The sequence below is a fragment of the Python bivittatus genome, unplaced genomic scaffold (assembly GCF_059951505.1).
Source record: "Python bivittatus isolate LINGU-HERP-01145 unplaced genomic scaffold, Pbiv_v1 ctg000680_np1212, whole genome shotgun sequence".
In the NCBI taxonomy this organism is placed as follows: Eukaryota; Metazoa; Chordata; class Lepidosauria; order Squamata; family Pythonidae; genus Python; species Python bivittatus.
In genome coordinates, this window is record NW_028277095.1 from 2,675,941 (window position 1) to 2,697,297 (window position 21,357).

General features: G+C 41.0%; 1 protein-coding gene across 2 annotated transcripts; it reads right to left on the minus strand.

The window, feature by feature from the left end:
* Window positions 1-2,882: 2,882 nt before the first annotated feature.
* CHMP7 (charged multivesicular body protein 7) lies at window positions 2,883-20,892 on the minus strand. 2 transcript variants are annotated; one of them, XM_025165287.2, is made up of 10 exons: window positions 20,305-20,892; window positions 18,125-18,299; window positions 13,309-13,494; window positions 11,464-11,597; window positions 11,114-11,162; window positions 9,819-9,938; window positions 9,354-9,452; window positions 9,196-9,256; window positions 5,361-5,537; window positions 2,883-4,503 (listed from the first exon to the last, which is right to left on the minus strand). In XM_025165287.2, exons 1-10 carry the CDS (start codon window positions 20,592-20,594, stop codon window positions 4,436-4,438), a joined length of 1,359 nt encoding a protein of 452 aa, XP_025021055.1. In that variant the 5' UTR covers window positions 20,595-20,892; the 3' UTR covers window positions 2,883-4,435. The 2 variants fall into 2 exon arrangements, with proteins under 2 accessions (XP_025021055.1, XP_007426070.1); XM_007426008.3 differs by having other exon boundaries at window positions 2,890-4,503; window positions 5,361-5,540; window positions 20,305-20,879.
* Between the last annotated feature and the right edge of the window lie 465 nt (window positions 20,893-21,357).

Sequence of the window (21,357 nt, forward strand, 5' to 3'; positions counted from 1 at the left end):
GGTTGTTGCATGTTAAAACGAGACAAGATAAAGTCTACATTAAGTTGAGCTGGCGGTGACTTCACAGACCCATCTATGCCCTTTTCTTGCAATAACATGGAAACAGTTTGCCCTCTTCAGGTATGTTTTCTGTTATTTCACAATCTAGCATACAGCCATGAGATTTTTCTAGTAGTCTCCCATCCAGGTAGTAACCCTGGTAAGTTTTTCAAAAATCAGCCATGCTGACTAGGTGCTAGTAATATTATAACATTCATATAGACACTAATTTCATATTGGAGATGAGGAAAACTGAAGTGAGTGGCTTTTCAGAATGTACATCTATTACAGTATTATATTATTGTGGGCCACTCAGTCAGCCAGATGTTTACACTGGATTTGGCATTTTTATCCACCTATCAAGTCCTTCCCAAGGACCTGGGATAGGCAGATGTTGTTTGATGGTGTTAAAGGTATCGTCGCAGGATGTGAGCTGTTCCAAGTCAAGCTGCCTTTTGCAATTGACTGATGGTGATTTTGTCAGTGCCGATGGTCTTCAAGTGGTGCTTCAGATGTTTTGGGATTGCACCCAAGGTGCCTATAACTATTGGTACAATCTTTGCTTTCTTTTGCCATAGACATTCTACTTTTATTTACAGGTCATTATATTTTGTGATTTTCTCCAGTTCTCTCTTTTTTCTTCTGCTGTCTCCAGGTATTGCAGTGTCCACTATCCAGACTTTTTTGTCTTTCTTATCAACAATTGTTAAGTCTGGGGTGTTATGTGGTAGGTGCTTGTCTGTTTGTTGTTATTTCAAATTGTATAGCCACCCATCTCACAACTGTGGTTATGGGTGGCACACACAGGGTTAAAACTAAATCAAACAGAACATAATAAGGAAAGTCCTAATGGCAGCTAAAGACAAACCCAACTTCCATCATGTAAAAGACAAACTCATGCTGACAGGCTCACCTAATCTCCAAAGCCCATGTCCAAGGAATATCCAAGGACTTCCAAAATGCTAGCAGGATCAGGGCTTCATGAATTTCAGGGGGTGTGGTGTTCCTAAAGGCAGATGCCACCTGAGGTGTTTTGGAAAAAGGGCAGGTTAAACACTGGAAGAGTAGGCCTTCATAAATAATTGCTAAAGAACTTACAAAAGGAGTTGGAATTTTGGTACGGTGAAAGAACCCAATAATAACCACAGGTAGCCTTATTCTGTTTCAGACACAGTGGCCTAGTAATGAACTGGACAAAACACCACTAGAAAAAGGAACAATCTGCTTTAAAACAGCCAAGAAACAGGAGGATTTGGATGCCTAAGGAAATTAAGGAAATTAAATTCATCTGTCCTCACACTACCTTTCCTAGATAAAAATGATCAGTCCCAGTGCTAATAGCACTGCTGATTTACAACGTAACTTCATTCTTCCTCCAATACGTTAACCACAAAAAAGAGTTGCTCTCTGCTAGGCAGAAAGATGTTTTGATCAGAACTGTTCACCATGGAACCTCATATTTTATACCTTGGCATTAGAAAAATTAAGCTAATACCTGTAAGTTGTTAATGCACAGGGTTCAAGAAACTCAAGCACCCAAAGAGGACAAAATGCTGCAGACTCCAAGCTCACCCTTTCAACCATTAAAGCACTTTTCCCTTCCCATGCATTGCCCATTATCTCCTTAGCATCTTGAATTCTGCCAGTGTAATTGTTTCTTATGCAAATATTTTAAATATTCCCCAAAACATGCCAGTTAACTCCCAGGAAAATAAGAGTGTTTGCTCTCATTTAAAGCACAAAGTTAGAATTGTTTTGCTACAAATTCTGGGGAGAGAGGACAAAGCATTAAATCCTTAAATGCTAGTGGCTATATATGTACCCAGTGTGATATAAACACCCTTATTTTCCCCTAGTATTCAACCACCACTAGCACACCATTTAAACTTGCGGTTATTCTTTAATCTCTTCTGCTCTCCCTTCCAAAAAATTACATTCTCTAGATAAATTGCCCTCCTCAATAACTAGGACTTTTATTTCCTTTTCCTTCATTTGTCTTGATTACATTCACATTTGGGTCCAGTGCATGAAAATTACAGACCACTTCAGCAAGGCACAAGCTGTTCAGCATTAACTAGTGAATGCCTCTTCCAATCATTCTGAAGTAGCAAATATTTTAGATCCAAACCCAGTAGGGGCTAACATAATAAGACCTCCTTGTCTCCTGTACAGATGATTAAGTGGAGCAGGGGATCCTCTTCTGAAAGTTGGATTAAACCGTATTGCTCCCCAAAATCTAGACTTTGAAAGTAGAGAGAGAAAATAATCTTATATTAACCCTTTACAGAGTTGATAAACTCAATAAAAAGGCAAAACAGAGCTATTTATTACACACACAGACTCTGAGTATAAATAAATCCCTTGGAATCAGCATGTAGAAGTAGATATGGGTAGATTGGGCAGAAAGCACAAAATTCAGCTTCCTTGGAAAGCTGTTTTTTAAGTTTGCAGATTTAATCTCAGCTGAAAGTACACAAGCAGGACAAGTACAGAAAGCAAAGAATCAGAATTGATTTTGCTGGATGAATAGCGAGCGAGCCATGAAACATACTAAGCTGCTCTGTTCAAAGCAATGGAATGAGGCCCTCTGGTGTAGCAATGGAGATTAAATAGCTCCAATGCGATGTTCAAATAAGACAAAATATAAGAAGCAACTCTAATCAGAGCCACAGAGAACAAAATGCCTTTACAAAGCAGGGGAACCATTGGAAGTGAATAAAATTCCTGTATACAGATGACTAAACAGACATTGTTCAGGCTTTTCTTGATGTCCAGCAGGAATTCTCACTCAGAAAAACAAAGGATGAAGAAGAAATAATGACTCAATTGAATACTGTTATATGGAATGATAAGAGGACTAAAAGCCAGAAGTCTTTTCACTCCTTTATTATATCATTGGTGTAAAAAAAAGGGGGGAGGACCATTTTTCCTCCCTCTCCTTTCTAAACCAATTAAGCACAATGCCATTGAAATAACTTAAACACAATTCTTGAATGTTGTTTTAACACATGGTATATGATGCACCAGCTTGAAAAAAGCAGCCTTTTGGAGAACCAGCAGGGCATGCCCTGACACCAATTTACATTTTCTCTTTCTCCAATTTAAGCAGATGTCTTCCTTGACAAAATGCCTCCCATCATACGTAAATCAAAGCGAGTTTGATGAACAGAAGCCATAAAGTGATTATTCTCACAATAGCTTATGAACAGCGACAACTTGGTTGTCCCTCCCCCTCCCTGCATTACTCCATGCAGGTGCCAACACACAAGCCGATAGCCAGCTTTTCTTCAGTCATCAAGGAAAAAAACCTGCCCTGATGTACACAGAGGGTGTTTCTCAAGAAGTCTTCTGAAAAGAGAGAAGACAATTGCAAGCCATCTCTGGTAGATTATCATTTGATTCAGCAGCTCTTCCACAATCTAAAATTAATCTGTTTCTTGGGATGTCAGGAAATGGTGATACTCTTTGCAAATAAATTATTAATGGTGCCAAGACACAGATCCAAATCTCTGCCATTTTTCAAAAGTTCTCCCAGCACATGTTAGAGGATGCTAACCAACCCTCTGTGTATTTCTGATTCAAAAGCATACCCTAAATCCCCTGGCTGTAGTTAAGAGAGTCCCTCCAAAGCAGAAGGCAACGTTAGTTGCTCTTCTTGCAGATAAACTGACAAACACGTTTTAAACATCAAAACATCATCTTCAAGCAGCAACAACAAAAATAACAGCCTCATGTTGAAAACCTTTGCAAGTTCTTTTAAGGCTATGTTAGTCTTGAAGTAAAGGGGATCTATAAGCTGCATTTTGTGTTGGCAGATGCTTCCTATTTGTGCAACAAAAAAATCTACAATAAAACTGTCAGACATCTAAGTTGTCCACAACCGTGCAAATACAAATAAGAAGTATAGAAAAACCATTAATATATATGTCTACTTGCTGCCAAGCACAGCTCACTGCTACCAAAGTCAGTGTCTTATCTAGTGCATCCACTAAATGTTTTGCACAATTACACAAAACAGCAGGATGCCAGACAGAGTATGATCTTATTGCATTTCAAGTTGTCACAAGGTGGAGTTCCATGAAGTAGCGAGAGAACCTTCAGGATGTGGAACAACATTAGTGTCAGCAAGGTAGTCAACTTGCCAGAGAAAGAGCAACAGTGACTGGCAATACAGGTGAACAAATCAACCAGAGAGACACTGTGGTTTGGCACTGAAAAAATGACAACAGAGCGAGAATCTGTTGAAGGGACTGGATTGTCATGGCAGAATTTCCTGTCTGTTAGAAAAGTGCGGTCTAACAAGAGGGTGTGGTTATTAACCCACATTCCACAAGTTCCTTCTGGAATTATGATCACCGAAGTTAAGACATCTTCAGAGCACAAAGGTGGTACTGAGTCATTGAAGCTGCAGTTCCAGAGCTCTTTGCGGCTCAGAGGCATTCAGATCAGTCTTTTGTGCCAATCCTGTAATTGAAGTAAATACACATGAGGAAGGGAAATGTGGTCAAGTACACTTGCAAACAGAATACAAACAAATACATATCATCTGACACATATTCTTTGCTACTAATGCCTCCATTCTGTATTAAAAATTAGACTATAAATTACTTTTTACTGCCATTCTGTAAAATATGATAAACGCATAGATTCGTGTTGCTATGTAAATAATACATATTAATAACTTGCTAGATAGCTGCATTTGTTTAATGTAATCTTTTGAGGGCGAATGGAAGAGCTATTCAGAGGCTTCTATATGTAGCAGTGTCCGTAAAAGTCTATAGATAAAACTTCTCTACATCTTCATCTGAGAAAGAGTTACGTCCCGTTGTGTACTATTAATTATTCATTTTCACATCTCAGTGAAGTGTAAAATTTAAGAAGCCTTTTGCAGTGATCAACCTATGTATGCTCAGAGGGATAATGCAATGACTCACAGCAAAAGGAACTAGGAGGATTGGAATGACACTGTAAGAACATCTAAACACAGAGGACGCAAAACCAGGTTAGCTTCAAGTGCATTTAATCAGCAACAGCAGTAGAAACCCTTTTGAAAAAGGGATTTTTGCCCCAGCACATGATCTACCCGAATATCATTAGCCCAGAACAAAACTGTAAGATCTATGAGAAGAAGCTCATTAAGAAATTGAGTAACATTATTGTAAGCTGCCCAGAGTCACGGTGTGTGAGTTGGGCAGCCATACAAACTTGTTAAATAACTAACTAACTAACTAACTAACTAACTAACAGGAAGGTTGCTAAAGGGAGGGATTTGCTTACAAAAGTAGGCAACATTAGACATGGAAAAACTGTAAGTTACATACCTCCATCTGAAAGAGTGAGCTTCTCCAGTTCTGCTTCAAGCTCAGCATCTGAGAAGCTAGGAAGTACTACAGAAGCCGGAGACAGTGGCTTTTGTGGAACTGAAGGCAGGTCTGGCAGATCTTTTGAGGAGTCCATGAGAAGACTGTCCAATTCTTTTTCAAGTTCCTCTGTATCAGCTTCTAAGGTTAGAGAAGAAATTAACTGAACTCAATCTTCTATGTGTTTACTCACATTCAAAAGTAACAAAGTTCAGTGGAGCTTACTCCCAAGAAATTGCAAATAGGGCTGGAAATTTTTTTTTTAAAAGGTAGAGAAGCTGAGCTTCAGAGTACAAAAATACATAATATACAATCTTCAAACTCTATACGAGAGCAAGTGCTTGAAACAAACGTCGTTCTTTTAAATTTTTACAGCTGTTGTGAATACAAATCTCGGTGGTGGTTATTTTTACGCTTCTACCCAGCAGAGAAAAAAAGGAACTAAGAAACATGAATCTAATCTGCAACATACGTTCAGATCTGGTTCAGAGTATCACTGAAGACTGCCTCCTGTGGCTTCCTCACGCAAAGATAATCAACCAATATCTGACCACACAACCTAAACTCATCAGGGCAAAAATCCTGATGCGTGTAATTCCCAAATTCATATTTGCTAGAAGCATTTTTCAACCATCCTTCCTATAAAGGATTAAGGCACGAGCAGAAGCAATTACGAACACCAGTTAGGTCATAAATAAACACAGAAAGTAGAGAAATCATGATCATGGAAGCAAATGTAATATTATTTAAGCCAAAGAATTGGTTTTTCGAATAAAGATGACATTCCCTTGTGGATCAACTGTTGGGTTCTATGTGTAAGCAGTGAGTGGGACTGAAGCCAGACATAAACTGGTTTGTTCCTACTCACTCTCCTCTTCCCTGCCCAACAGACTTTCAGGAAAAGGGCAGTTTACTCTTATTAGAATCTGAACTGATTGCTTGCAGAAGGTTTTAGCAATCAGGCTGAAGGTTATATACAACCTTAAAGTCAGAGGTTCCTGCCCCCAGAAAATAATCCGCAATCATAAATCCATCTAACTTTCAACTCATGAGATTATTTATATCAGACTAACACAGCAGGCACACAGAGGTAAGATGGGCCTATCTCAAATAACCTGTTAGAGGCATTTGATAAAGGAAATCACTTATCACATACAGGAAGTCCTTGACTTACGACCACAATTGGGACCGGAATTTCTGTTGCTAAGCGATATGGTCATAAAGTGACCATATCACTTAGCAACTGCAATCCCGGCAGTCCCGGTTGCCATTGTTAACCGAGAATTGTGGGTTGTTAAGTGACTCACCTCAATCCAAGCCATTCCGGGCTTGGTCCCTCCCAGCCCTGAGCCTCAGTAAGATAAGGGACTGCCTCCAACTCCCCCCACCTGCCTATCTCCCCCCTGATCTCTACCCTTCTGGCTGCCCTGCACCCTGGCTTATGGGGCAGCAAGCAGCCCCAGAACTGCACAGCTCTGGGGCTGCTTGCCATGCCCCAGGAAGCTGCAGCCACCCCACCCCAGCCCCAGCCGTAGTCACCCTCACCACCCTCCACTCTGAGACCCCTGCCACCCTGTGCTTTGCCACCCCAGCTGACCTTTGCTGTCTTCTTTCTCCAAAAAGCCCCTTTGCAAAAAGATCCTGTGTGGGGCTGAGCTGGGTTTTGCTTTGTGCCTGGGAAAAAAAAAGCTAAAAGCCCAGCCGAGCGCCTCCCTGGAGCTTTTTGCAAGGGGGGTTTTCGGAGCAAGAAGCGAAGGTCAGCTGGGGCGGTGGAGCACAGGGCAGCAGGGGGCCAAGAGGGCATAGATGGAGGGGAGATAGGTGAAGGGGGGAACTGCAGCACCCCTGCAGTCATAAGTGCGGGCAGGCTACCAAGTGCCCAAATTTTGATCACGTGACTGCGGGGGGGGGGGCTGCAATGGCCGTAACTTTGGGCACCGGTCATAAGTCACTTTTTTCAGTGCATTTGTAACTTCGAAGGGTTGCTGAATGAATGGTCATAAGCCAAGGACTACCTGTAGGTAACTGTCAGTTAATGGGTACATTGCACTTTTAATAAGCAATTCTTTCAGTTTATGAATTCCAATGGTCTTTAATAACAATATTGATATGCTCCATCAAACTCAAAAAACCAATTCCGGCTTTCATGATAAGTCTCAATGTTATTGGCTCTCTCTCTTCCATTGCTTTATCAAACCTTATGCTTCAGTGAGTGATGATAATAGAAGAACATGGTACAACATTCTGAATGAATGTGGTTGGGGAGGGGAGGGGAGGGGAGGGGGGCATTTTGCTAGGTTTGATGAATGGATGGGTGGGAATGACATGAGAGAGTACAGAAAAAGCAGCTGGGCCATTCAGACTCAAGAATAAATGAGAATGGTAACTGGCGAAGAGATGCTTAGAAAAAAGGTCTGTTTCAAATATGTCATTGAAGTGTAAGTCTATTCATATGCAGCAAAGCAGCAAATATAAATGTAAATCCCTGAGTGATTTCATTGCTTATGAGGAATGATTGAGATCATTACTGCTGATAAGAAGTTCTGAATGTGGGACAGATCATTTTGTCAAGAGTAAGAAAAAAAAACATAGAAAACATACAGTGAAAGTAGAATGACAAAATACAGTCCTGCAGGAAATTGAGTGAAATTGAAACGAATGCTATAAATGTAGAAGTCCAAGAAAATAATGATGAAAAGGAATACTTGGGGTGACACTAGAGGTATGTTGGTTGGTGACATGGAAGTATATGTAGTTTTGTACAGAGATGATGTGAATTCTAATGATCTGCAGGATTTGCAAATTAATGTATCAAAGCCTAAGGTAGTTGTGATTGACAGGGAAAATGGAGAGAATGGCTGCAAATGGTTTTACGTATGCATATAAGTATGTATAAGGAAAAACCATGGAGCAAGTAGATGAATAAGTGTACCTTTTTAAGTGAATGGGCTAAGAGGAAGATAGAAATTGAGGAAGTCATGCTTGGAAGGAGCTAAACAATTTTCAAAAACAGAGAAGTGAGAATCTTAAAGAATGAAAGGCAATGTATTAAACAGTCTATGGATATGGCGAAAGCAAGAATGGTGTGCAATAAATTAGATTTAGTGGTTTCCTTTTCTCTTATTTCATGCCTAAAACAGCACAATGGCAATGTTATTATGCATTTATATCGCAACAGTTACTAACACTTACTGGAGTGACCCATCACTGGCTGTAAAGTGTCACATGTAAAAACATCAACGTTTTCATAAACTAGCCAAGATTTATATTATTAACTTCATCCATAATTTTAATCTAATCCACACCACATGTGGACACTTACAAATAATACTGAAAAGGAATCTCCAGAGAACAGGAGACTGATATGTAATCCAGAGAGTAAAGGACATAATAATTAGGTAAGAGGAAAATATATAACTGCCCAGGCACTTTTAGTCAAGACTTCAATAGTTCTATGCATTACAGCTGGAAACAGGACACATGCCTTCAACCTACAGTGGATGCTATAAAACAGTGTTGTCCAAACTTGGCCACTTTAAGATGAGTGGACTTCAACTCCCAGAATTCCCCAGCCAGCTGTAGAGCAGTGTTTTTCAAACTTGGCAACTTTAAGAGGTGTGGACTTCAACTCCCCGAATTCTGGGAGTTGAAATCCACACCCCTTGAAGTGGCCAAGTTTGAAAAACACTGCTGTAGAGACCAAATATAATTTTAGGAAAACAATTAATGTTCCGGATCAGTAGCTGTTAAGAAGAAAGTGGAACCAGAAGAGCGCTGGAGAAAAGTTTTGACTCACCCGAGCCATTGACTGCCACACCCGCTAAAGTCTGAGTTACATCTTCCTGGGTATCACAAAGCTGTGGGAGAAGCAGAAATATTAATTACACACAGTGACCTTTCTATTCTACCCATGTACATCTCCTCTTCTTGAGCAGTGCCCACTTCTCACAGTACCTCTTGAATTTGATCCACTAGGTTCTCTGCCTTTTCCACAGTCACATCTTTCATGGATAACTTCAGGGCTCCTAGTCCAGCCTGATAAGCATTAAATACCTTTTGGGCAAGAGAGAAATCAAACTTCATACATTAAAAAGGTAAGTATCTTGGTCAGATGACTGCAGTCTTTTGACTCCCTTTATAACTCTCCTATCACAGCAATTCTAAGGCATGTGGAGCTATCAGATTAAACATAGCATGACTCGCAACACAGCACTGTGCCACACAATAAGCAAATTAACCAGCTGCAGAGATGCCAAGTCTAATGCATATACTGTGTAAGGAGAGCAGAAAAGAAGAGAGTTAGTACTTGTTTGGGACAATCTAAGTGAGATCCTCAGTGGGTAAGTCAACAGTGCTCTGGAAAGAAAACGAAGCATAAAACTCAAGAAACATGAATGACAGGCAGCAAAAAAAAAATACCATTTGATCTGTCTGGGAGGCATATATGCGATCTAGGATGCCTTGTACCACGTCCAACTTGGAATGAAGTTCTGCAATGCGCCTTTCTACTCTTTTTCTGGACTTCAAAGACCTCAGGGCCTAGGACCATAAAAAGCACACTTTAATCAAAAGAGAGGAAAAACTGGGAAAACACTCCTTCACTATTCAGAGAAATCAAGACAAGAACATATTTAAGGGCTGGTTTTAGTTTCTCGTTAATCTTTTTTTGAGTTCTGTTAGTACCATCCACAATTCACGGAACATGAGACCTAAACTGGGGCTAGACACTTCACATGTTACTATTAAGCCCCACCCCCCACCCCCCCAGTGATTGGAGCTCCCCAGAATCACACTGCTAAAAATCATTGGTAAATTCCCTCAAATCAGTAGCATTATTGCCCCCAATTCTGTGGTAAGACATTAAAGAAAAACTATGTGCTAAATCTTCAGATAGGCTAATGTACAGTTAAAGTAGCTATTACCCCAAGAAAACCCAGAAACTAAATAAAAAGCAAAGAATGCCTTTCATCAACTGCATGTCCTAAATACTTTAAAAAATGCACGACACAGAAAGATTGACATCGCCCTAAATACAGTAACGATCCATTTGTAGAAGAGCGTTGTTGCTTGAAGAGAACAAGAAACAGCAATACATGTTTGACTTAGGATAAATGGCCATTCCATAGTTAAGTGAGCAGAAAGTATAACCCCCAGAAATATTTTTTTCCGAAAAGAGCCCCTGAAGAAGCAAACGATTTGTAAAGAGCCACATACTACTAGGGGAAGATATCATACCATCTTTTCAAAGCTGATCATGCCCTGAACTTACGGTGTAGGGGAAAATCCATCTTCTCAGAATTAAAAAAGAAAAAAGAAAAGAAAATCAAACACCTCTTTGTGAAAGTTACATCTGATCTTATCAGTAGGTTTCAACATCTACCAATGTGTAGACATCACACTTCACATTACAGAAACACGCCACTCGAAAACCAGGAATTCTACTCACTGGGGGAAAGCTGAGCTTTGGACAAGAAACTAGAACATTCTTGCAGTGAACAAGGCATGTTGTTCCCATGGTACAAAAGAAGTTAACCAGAGGGCATAGCAAGCTGGATACGTCTGTATCATAACTCCTGCTCTCCTCAACTCACCCATTGTCCCGACAGATTCTAAAAAGTTATGAGCACCGCAATTTTGGAAATCTGCAGCAGGACAGCTTTGGAGATGAACATCCTGCTTGGGACGCCAAGTACCTGACTTCCATCAGTACCTACCAGTTGTTTCTTCCCAGCTTTACAGGCACTCCGAGCCTCCTCTTTACATCTGAAAAGGCAAGAGATGAGCTAGTCCATTTTTTAGACTAGGAATGGCTACAATCCCATTATTCTCTCTGTACCTTTGGCCCAGCTCACCACAACTAAGGCAATGACAAATAGGCTTTTTTCTTACTTTTTGTGTGTATTATTCAATCGTCAAATAAACTGCTTTCATAAACCTTATGAACTATCATAATTTTGCCCTTTTGAAGTTCGGGATTTTCCTTAAAGAATGATGCTGAATAACATCTCAGTTGTGCCATTATTTGCAGTTTTTACGAAGACAAAGGACACACACCCCATATTACCTCTCTGCTTCCTGTGCCAGAGATTCCACTTTCTGCGACAACAGCTGTTCGCTTTGCATCAACTGATAAACCCCAATGTCCACATCATTCACTGGGGAGACTTTTGCATGAAGACCTCGGGCAAATTTCATTATCTGAAAGACAATGTTATTACTTGATATTAAACTACGAGGCTCACAATATGATCAAGAATGGCCTCTTATTAAGACTAATAAGATTTATTCCTGTCCCTAATTTATCTTTTAGAAATGAATTGCTCATAGTAGTTGGATTTACCTGAGATTTCAAGGTATTTTGCTTCCCTCTATGGATTTGTGTGTATTCAAGTCAATCTTGACTCCTGGCGACTACCTGGACTAATTCCTGCAGTTTTCTTTGCAAGATTTTTGGCAGTGGTTTGGCACTGCTGTCTTCTTCCTTGGGCTAGTCATCCTCTCTCAGCCCTGTGTCATCCAGCTGGCTTTGTGCCTAAGGCAGGACTAGAACTCAGTTTCCTCGATTCTAGCCTGGTGCCTTAACCACTACACCAAACTGGCTCTCCTATGGAAATTAAAACGCCTGAATTATAGGGTGGATACATCTTATCTCATATAATATATATAATATGTAAATGCATGAACATGAAGGCACCATGTAGTCTTCAAATTGTTCTGTCAAATGCACCAAGAAATATTTTGCATTTATAGCTTACAAACTGTAGGATAATTATGTTTTTCTGCAATATATCTTTAACTGAAAGACCAAACATCTTCTCTTTTCAGACAGTAAGGAAAAGTTCCTGTGGGACAAGCAATAGATATGGAGCAGAACTTTTAGAAATGGGGAGTAGGGAGGCAGAGACTCTTGGAGGGAAAACAGAAATGTCCAAAGTGGTCCCTATTTTTTCTGTGAAATATTGTAAAACAGCACTGTTCATAGTATATATTTATATTAAAAACCCTGCAGTTAACTAGTTGTTAAACTGTCCTTTATATAACTATTACATAATTACCGTGCCTAATATGCATGTTCAAACTGTATATTTCATAACCTCCCAAATCTAAATATCATTGATCTACCATCCATCTGGACAGATTGGAAACTAAAGTGACTGTACCAGTAGACTGTGTTTTCTGTGCTACAAGAAAGGTTCTCTGTCTCTTTTCCCACATCCCCAACCAGCTAATTTATTAGCACAACAAGGAAGCAATTTGTACTTCCAGAACAGCGCCTTTCATAACAGAAGGGAGAAATACACTACCCTAGGCATGATTTTGAGATTAGAAGCAAAAATAAGATCTCAGCCGCATTTGTTCATTCTGGAGCACACTAACCTTGTTTAAGAATTAATATTATACCATGTTCATGGAAAAATGCACTCTAATTTCCATATACACATTTTCTTGTAATAACATATGGGTGCAAAATATGACCTACCTCCTGCCAACAGTCACTTCTTCTATCCGTACTTACAAATACCACTAAACCTAACTGCACTATTTCATTAACTGGGGTCTTCAAATTCAGGAAGGAAAGAGAAAAAGAGGATGACCAGCAGAAAAGTGGACAGACTCAATTATAGCGGTGATGGGCGCACCATTGGAAGACCTGAAGGGCCACGGTGGGGACAGATCATCTTGGAGAAAATGGGGTTGCTAAGAGTCAACACTGACTTAATAGCACATAACCAATCAATCAATCAGACAAACTTTTATTGCCTCTTTGGATTTTAATGTCAGGAGTGGATGCTTTCTACAGAGTAAGTACAAGCAATTGGCTATTTGTAAACTGATTTTATTGATTTCTTAGAGATCAATAAATATAGAGATAGGATACCTGCCTGAAGCAATCACTTGTATGTCATACCTTATTACCATTCTGTTCCAGGACAGTGACCCTCTTTTCCTTCTGCAATTGGAGCAGCACCAGACAAAATGTTTGCTCATCTGGACAGATACTGGTGCACAGGGAGCGCAGCTCGGACAAACCAACAACAGGGTGGGATGAAAGTGTGGAATTCTGGTAGAGATTATAGACTTCTTCTGCCTTCTCCTAAAAAAATGCAAAGACAAACAAATACTTAATACCCAAATAGGGATCCCCCCCCAAAAAAGAGAGAAAATATCACTACAAGTGATGGTTATAACATCTCATAACTATCACTTACAGCAGAAGGCAGAATACAATACAGATCACTAGACTTGGCATGTATACTGAATAGCTGCAGAGAAGATTAAACAGTGATTATTGTCTATCAGACTGTCATTAAATTATATGTTTCCAATAGCTAACTTGCACTTAACAAGGTGAAAAAAAAAGTTAGAACAAACACGATCCATGCCACAAGAGAAAAATTAACATTACATTAAATAACTGAGGTATGCTTTTTTTTTCAGAGTCAATTTGGTGCAGAGGTTAAGGCACCAGGTTAGAAACCAGAAGACTGTGTGTTCTAGTCCCTCCTTAGTCATGAAGCCAGGTGGGTGACCTTGGACCAGTCACTCTCTCTCAGCCCTAGGAAGGAGGCAAAGGCAAACCACTTTTAAAAAACCTTGCCAAGAAAACTGAAGGGACTAGACCAGACAGTCACCAGGAGTGAAAACTGTCTCAAATGAAATATGTTTTTTCCACACCAAATACTCTGCCATTCATATCTCTAAAGTTTATACTTGTTCATGTACTGTACTATATTATATTAGGTCATAGTAGAGGAATCTACCAGGAAGTAGGGCTGCTCCAGGGCTGCACCACCTTGACTTGGCTCCTGTTCTTAAATTATTGCCATTCAAGCTGATCATTTAAAGGTCTGTAAGAACAACTGCCTGTTCGTTTATTTCTTTTAAGGTTTCTGGGATGAGGAAAAAGAACCACTTAATTTTTTTTTTTTTTACAGTCCTCCTCTTATGCTTTTTACTTCAACAGGTGAGTAATTTCTTGGAGACAAAATCTTGCTTGAGGGTCATAAGGTAAATATTTGATGAATAAGAAAACTAGTTACTTCTGAAACAAATGTGTCTGTCAAAAACACCAGGGTTTGAAAGCTAAACATTTCCCTTCTTTAAATAGACCTGCTTAGGGGTGGCATTTTGGACAATCTCATCTTGCCCAAGGAGTCACTGTTGTCAATAGCTCTGCTTCCTTAACCATCTAATGTCATCTGCTTATGGAAGTGAGCTCTTCCTCCACTTTCTGAAAAATTTATGCTAATTATCAACCCAAACAATCTAAAACTAATATACAGTTATTCTGTGCATCCTAGGTAAGCATTGTTTACAGTCACTAAAGCAGCCTTTTTCAAAATGTGCCATTTGAATATTTAACTGTGATGTTATAGTTTCACACAGATCTTATTTGTAAGATACACATTTGCATACAGTTTGTCAATGCGCCACAAAGCATTGACTCAGACTGATTCAGTGCCTACACTGAAAATATCTTGGGGTGAGCGAAAGCCTTGCAAGAAGCTGCATTTGCATGGTTTAATCTGTATCTCAAAAAGCAGTACATTTGTGCCCATAATTGTCAGGAGATACAATAAAGATAACAAGATGGAAATCCCAAGAGTTTCATAATAAGCTATCATGACTGCTTACAAACTGCTACAGCTCAGCTTTTCTTCTTATGTTGCCTGGCACAAATTATTTTAAAAAGGCAGCTTTCTGGGGGGGTTCTCTGAGCTTGGATCTTATCTTGCAAGAAAAGGACCAAGCTCAGAGAACCCCAAGGACTCCACAGTTCAACCCTGAGCTATACATATTCGCCTCTATAGGCAGCTTTCTACTTTGATGTCAGTATATTTGCACAATGCTATGAAGAAAAGCACATCTGTCAAAAAGATGTCTAGCATGGATGGGTGGTGAAACAGCATGATCTAGATCAGGCCCCCTCTCCCAAATAATAAACACCAAACCATCAAGAACTAATACAGATGAAGCCCTGGGTGCAAGGTTCTCTCCTTCCACCTATCTGCCCTACAACACTCTCTAAGTGTTAGGCCTGGCTGAGAAGTACAAATCATCATGGATGAATCAAGTCCTAGCTTCTAGGCTACGTGACCTTCTGTGCTTTAATGCACAGGTTATTCATAGTCTTAGTTTCAGAAAATCATTTCTGAAAAATTTATAGTCAGAAATGTTTACAGAGATTTTTTGTTTGTTTGTTCTTTTGAAAGTAAAGTAACCCTAAACCCGAAAGTGAGGGATTAGGTGAAGGATTAATGATTTTTGTATATTTACCAGGTTCAGTTCAAGCTAGGCAGCAGTAACTGTAGCACCTCACTAAATTAGGGGTACAGAATAGAAAAGTGCATCATTATGGTTTTTAAACATGCTCTCTTCTATTAGCTCCTATTTACAGAATTATTACACAAACAAAATTAATGCAGGACTACATACTCACATAAGTCATGGTAACTGGGTTCACGTATAATGCTAAGCCATAAGGCATGGTTTACAAATTGCAGCAATTAACACATACTCCAAGCAACCATTATTTCTTACTGTAAGATGTGAACCCATCCAGACATGGACTGAAATAGCAACAGGAACTTCGACAACAGACTACAAATAAAGTCCAGGGTGTCTGATTTATTTATACAGACTTAAAGAATGCCGGGCTCCCAACAACCATGGGCAATTTACATTATAAAAAGCCAGAACCAGAAACAAACACATACAGAACAACACAAATGTCACAGGGACTCACCAGTACCCTACCCCAAGACCTGGCAGAATAGCCAATAGTTTTCAATGCTTTTCAGAACTTCATCAAGGTGGGAGCTGTATGAATCTCTGGGGGATGCTGTTCCAGAGGGCAGGTGCCATGACAGAGAAGGCACACCTCCAAAGTCCCACTAAATGGCATTGTTTAATTGAGGGGACCTGCAGCACACCTACTCTGATGAACTTTATTGGGCAGGCTTATGCTTATTCAATGGACATATTATGTATCAGCCTCACAAGAAATAATATAATGCCTTCAGGGCTAACAAAAACATCAATGGCTCTAGCAACACATATCCAAACATCTACACATCTAAAGCAAGTGTTTTAAGAGAAATTCTTTAGGAAACTTCCTGAAAATACAGCAGCTACTTGGTACTTGTCCCAATGGCAGAAGAACAACTTAACGCTCTTACGCCTTATATAAATATCAAACACGTTTGGTAAATCTGCATCTTTATCTAGCCAATACAGAACTGGCAACATACAAAGAGGAGGTACTCACAGGAAGAAATATTAGAAATGTCAGGGCTTCACCCAAGGCATGGAAATAAATCTCTCTAGGACAGTGTTTCTCAGCCTTAGCAACTAAGATGGCTGGGGAATTCTGGGAGTTGAAGTCCACTCATCTTAAAGTTGCTGAGGTTGAGAAACACTGTTCTAGGAACTGCGGGGGAGTGAAGTTGGGGTTGCTGTCTGCACTTGGGAAAGGTAAACTGCAGCCAGGCAGAAACATTTCTCACTCCATCTCCCTTGTTTCCCTGACTGCTCGCAAACATCCAGAGCAGCTTTCCAGCTGCCTGTGACAGTAGTAGTAGTAGTAATCTTTATTGTCATTGTACTACTTGTACAACGAAATTAAATGCCACCCCAGTGCAGCTTTAAAAATATAAAAACCATAGAACATGGCCTCACCCCACCCAGGCTCTTAGCTTAAAAAAGCAAACACTAAGACAGAGTGGAGGAGGAGGCGTGTGTAGAGGGTGTGTGTTTGAGAGGAAACGTGAGAAGCAAGAGCAAAGGCCTAGAGATGGGGAGCAGAGGTGAGGTCTGAAGGCTGGCAGCTATTACAAGCAAGCAAGAGGGCTATCATTCAACTGTACATTCCCACTACAGTATGGAAAAAAAAAAGTTTGTGTGCAGTACAGCACTATGCAAGACTAGAGAGAGAGATGATTCTGGCATGTTAACTCTTCTATTCAATTACAGAGCATATGGCATTCTGACAGTCCATCTCAACTTTGTGCCAATCTATAATTATAATTTAGTGAGTAAAAAGATGCCCTGAGAGAACCTCATTAGAATTTGCAACGTAGATCTGACAGGAAATGAGCTGAGCTTCCCACCGTTTATGTAAGACATAAAGTAGCATGCCACCGGAAACCCAAACAAATATATGAACTCCTAAGACCACTTGATCCTTGAACATATATATAAAAAAACCCAAATCTATAACAGAGGCAGGGGACAGGGTGCCTGTGTGAATCAGCCCTGTGTTCCTTGAATGTATCCTTTGTACATCTAAGACAGTCTAATGCCGTAACTGCAATTCTCTGGGCTGTTTGCAACCCAGTTCAAACAAAGTATAAACAATCAAACAATATAAAAGCAGCATAAAAGCAGCACAATGAAAAAATCCACCGTAGCAAAAACACAGTAATAAATAGTAAAGTGACAATCACAATAAATAGCAACAAAACAGTATTAACATGACTGTTTGAAAAAAGAATAGCTGGGAACCACTGTGCAAACTAATTAGCTCCAAAGGCACGTAGTGTTAGATGACAGGCATGTCTCTCCAGAAAGGACATTCCAGAAACAGGGTGTGGCAATGGAAAAAGGGGAGAGGGAAGCACTTTTTGAGCAGGAAAGACATCTTATCAAAGCACAAAGAAAAAAAAAATCTGCCTTCCCAGTTTCTTCATAATACCTGACTCACAAATATTAGTAACCAACCATACCTTGAGAATCTCCACGTAAATCAGAACTTCCTCTTCCTCCGGCATTTTGCTGTCACCCAATACACTAGACAAGGTCCATTTCAGGGGTTTCAAAATGAAGACTCCCACACCCCAGGAGATCCAGCTACTGTCTACACTAGCCATGAAGTCAGACTCTCTCTGCAGCTTGCCCCGTCTAAAGAAAGAAAGAAAGAAAGAAAGAAAAAGGAAATGAGTTTCAGAGAAGCCAAAACAAATACTTCTCACAATCCACAAAAAGGGAAACCATGTTGGTCTATCATGCTGCAGGTGGAAAAGCTGTGCTATGGCTTAAAATGATCAGGCCACTGCTGTTAACAGAGAATGAGCTTGCCCAGTCTCCTGAGAGGGACCGAAAGACAGCCTAAAGCAGTGTTGTCCAAACTTGGCCACTTTAAGATGAGTGGACTTCAACTCCCAGAATTCCCTGGCTGGGGAATTCTGGGAGTTGAAGTCCACTCATCTTAAAGTGGCCAAGTTTGGTCAACACTGGCCTAAAGGCTGCAGTAAGAAAAAAAAATCTATAGATCAATTTTAGGAATCCACATTTCTAATCAAAGCTTTCTATTGCTCATCTGAGAGCACACATAAGCAATGAACTGTTGTTTTTCCTTAATATACATGAGAATCTGGAAGGGGAAGAGAGAAATGTTTTAATATTCAAAGAGTTTAGCTATGTTTAAAGAACTTCATCCATGCAAATGTGCAGGATCAAAGATAATTTGTCTGGATTCTTATTTTTCCTTCTCAACTTCCATACCACAAAGCACTGTCCGAGAAAAAAAACATGATTTAGGGCTATATTTTAGCTGACTCACTTCCTTCATTATCTTTTTCCACACGTGGAACTCTCATATGTAATCCTGTTGCAGCTATTCTGAAACATTCATTTCCCTTTCTTACAGCCTTTTAAAAACTTCCCTAATTTTTTTTTTAAAGAAACTTTCAAAACTTTTTACTTGATTACACTGCTGGTCTTCTACATAAGTTCACTGTGCTGTTTTTAAGGAGTTCAGTTGTGTTGCATTGTGTTCATAAATTGTGTTTGGATGAATTGTCCTAAAAGGTGGACCAACAGTGCAATAACTACATTAAATACAGTAACCAAGTGTGGAGCACTTTAAAGCTGTCACATTAGAACCCAACAGAGAATACTGTATAAGACATTCATCAGAACAATTAACAATCCCAGTTAGCAGAGGAAAAAGAGAACACAGAATCCAAGGGGGGGGGGGAATTGTATTGCCACTCAATCTGTCATCTTTCTTCCAACAAAAACCAGAGCTTGGCAGATTCTTCAAACATTAAACACACAATTGGATAGACCGACTTGGTTGTTTTCATTTACAAACAAACAAAACTGAATTTAGATATTATTTGAGGAAAGAAGTTCTTAACTGCACCTATAAAATTACAGATGACCATTACGTTAAATGAAAGTTAAGAGTTTGAGGGTAAACTTTCAAAAACAAACAAGAGCTTTTGTTGGTATGGGTTATATTTATCTATCTATCTATGTGTATATATGTACAGTATATGTGTATATAAGATTTTTTATCCCTTTATTATTTTTAATAAATAACTCAAGGCAGCGAACACACTTAATCCTCCTTCCTCCTCCTATTTTCCCCACAACAACAGCCCTGTGAGCTGGGTTGGGATGAGCCAGAGGGACTGGCCCAAAGTCACCTTCACCCCTAGACCAAACTTAAATTAATACGCATTTGTAGAATATGGATTTATTGGATCATGTCAAAATAACAATATTAAACCCATTAGATGTTAACATAAAATATTTTTCGTGAAAAAATAAAAAACAGCGAGAAGAGTGACATTGTTTTAAACTTTCGCAAATCTCTTCCATATTCGGCAAGTCATTTTGATTCCGCGGACCCCTGAGAGGATCTTGGGGGGGGGGGCAGGGGTCCTCGGACCACATTTTAAGAAATAATGGTATATCTTATAGTGATATGATATTAAATAAGCCTCCCCTTCTTCCCTTCCTGGAAAAAGCCGCTGCTCTGCGGAAAACGACCCCCTGCCCGCGCGAGGCCCTGGGCAGTGGCGCTAGGGCACTCGGCATGTACTCAGAGGCACTCTGACCCCGGAAGGGCGCCTCGCCCCCTCCCCCCGCCGAGGCTGAGCGGCCCCGCCGGCCTCACCTGAGCAACTCGCGGAGCACGGTGCCCAGTCCCAGGGGGACGCTTCCCCGGCGCTCGAAGGCCTGCTGGAGCTCGCGCAGGCAGGTGCGGATCCCTCCTCTCCGTCGCCCGCATTTCAACACCAGCTCGCTCCAAAAGCCCATCTTGCTGTCCCATTCGGTGGCGTTAACCTCCCGGCTCTGTTTGAAAGCCGAGAACAGAAAGGCCATGCGCTCTTCATCCGTCTCCCACTCGGGGGGCAGATCCCCTTCCGGGGCCGGCGCGACGCGCGCCTCCCCCGGCGAAGACATCTACGCGAGCCCCCGGCTTCACAGTCGGCCTAGCTGCCCTCGCCTAAGCCTGGCCGGCCGTTCTCTCGAAGAGCGGAGCGCGCACGCGCCGAGCCGCTCACGCGCACGCGCGCAGAGGCCCGGCGGCCGTCGGAGCCCGGGGGAAAAAAAAAAAGATTTCCCCGCGTTTTTGAAATCCGGAGGATGACGCAATACTAAAGCCAGGACGAGTGCAAGATTTTAACGGGGTCGAGGGAGGTGAAGCCCTCTCCTTGCTCCACCAAGGCCAGCAGCCGCTCCCCAGGGTCTTTGTAGTCCAGCCTGAAACTGCCCAGGCTGCACCCGAGCAGTCCTGTTTTCCATGCCGGGAGGGATCCAGACGGTCCTGCTGGGCGACCACGCGCCCCCTTCGTCTGAATCCCGGGAATAGTTTAAAGCAAGGTTCCTCAACCTTGGCCACTTTAAGACGGGTGGACTTCAACTCCCAGAATTCCCCAGCCAGCTTTCCCCAGCTTTGCTGGCTGGGGAATTCTGGGAGTTGAAGTCCACCCATCTTAAAGTGGCCAAGGTTGAGGAACCCTGGTTTAAAGGGAGACGGCTGAGCCTTAACGCCGGCCGTGTTCGGCATCCTCACGTTGCCGGCTGCAGCAGGGACCAAGGGCTGTGCAACAACAACCCTGCAGTGTCAACCACTGAACATTGCAGTCGAAAACAACTTAGCCCTGGAGGTGTGGTGTCCCCCCCCCCCCCCCATGGCCTTCAAGGATGAGCCTGCACTCTTGGC

Coding starts and splice junctions, on each gene's coding strand:
- CHMP7 (XM_007426008.3), bottom strand. CDS start 20,594: ATGTCTTCGCCGGGGGAGGCGCGCGTCGCGCCGGCCCCGGAAGGGGAT. Junction 11,163..11,463: donor CTGGCACAGGAAGCAGAGAG/GTAATATGGGGT, acceptor TTGCCTTTTCAG/ATGTAAAGAGGAGGCTCGGA. Junction 5,541..9,195: donor TGTGGCAGTCAATGGCTCGG/GTGAGTCAAAAC, acceptor CTCTAACCTTAG/AAGCTGATACAGAGGAACTT.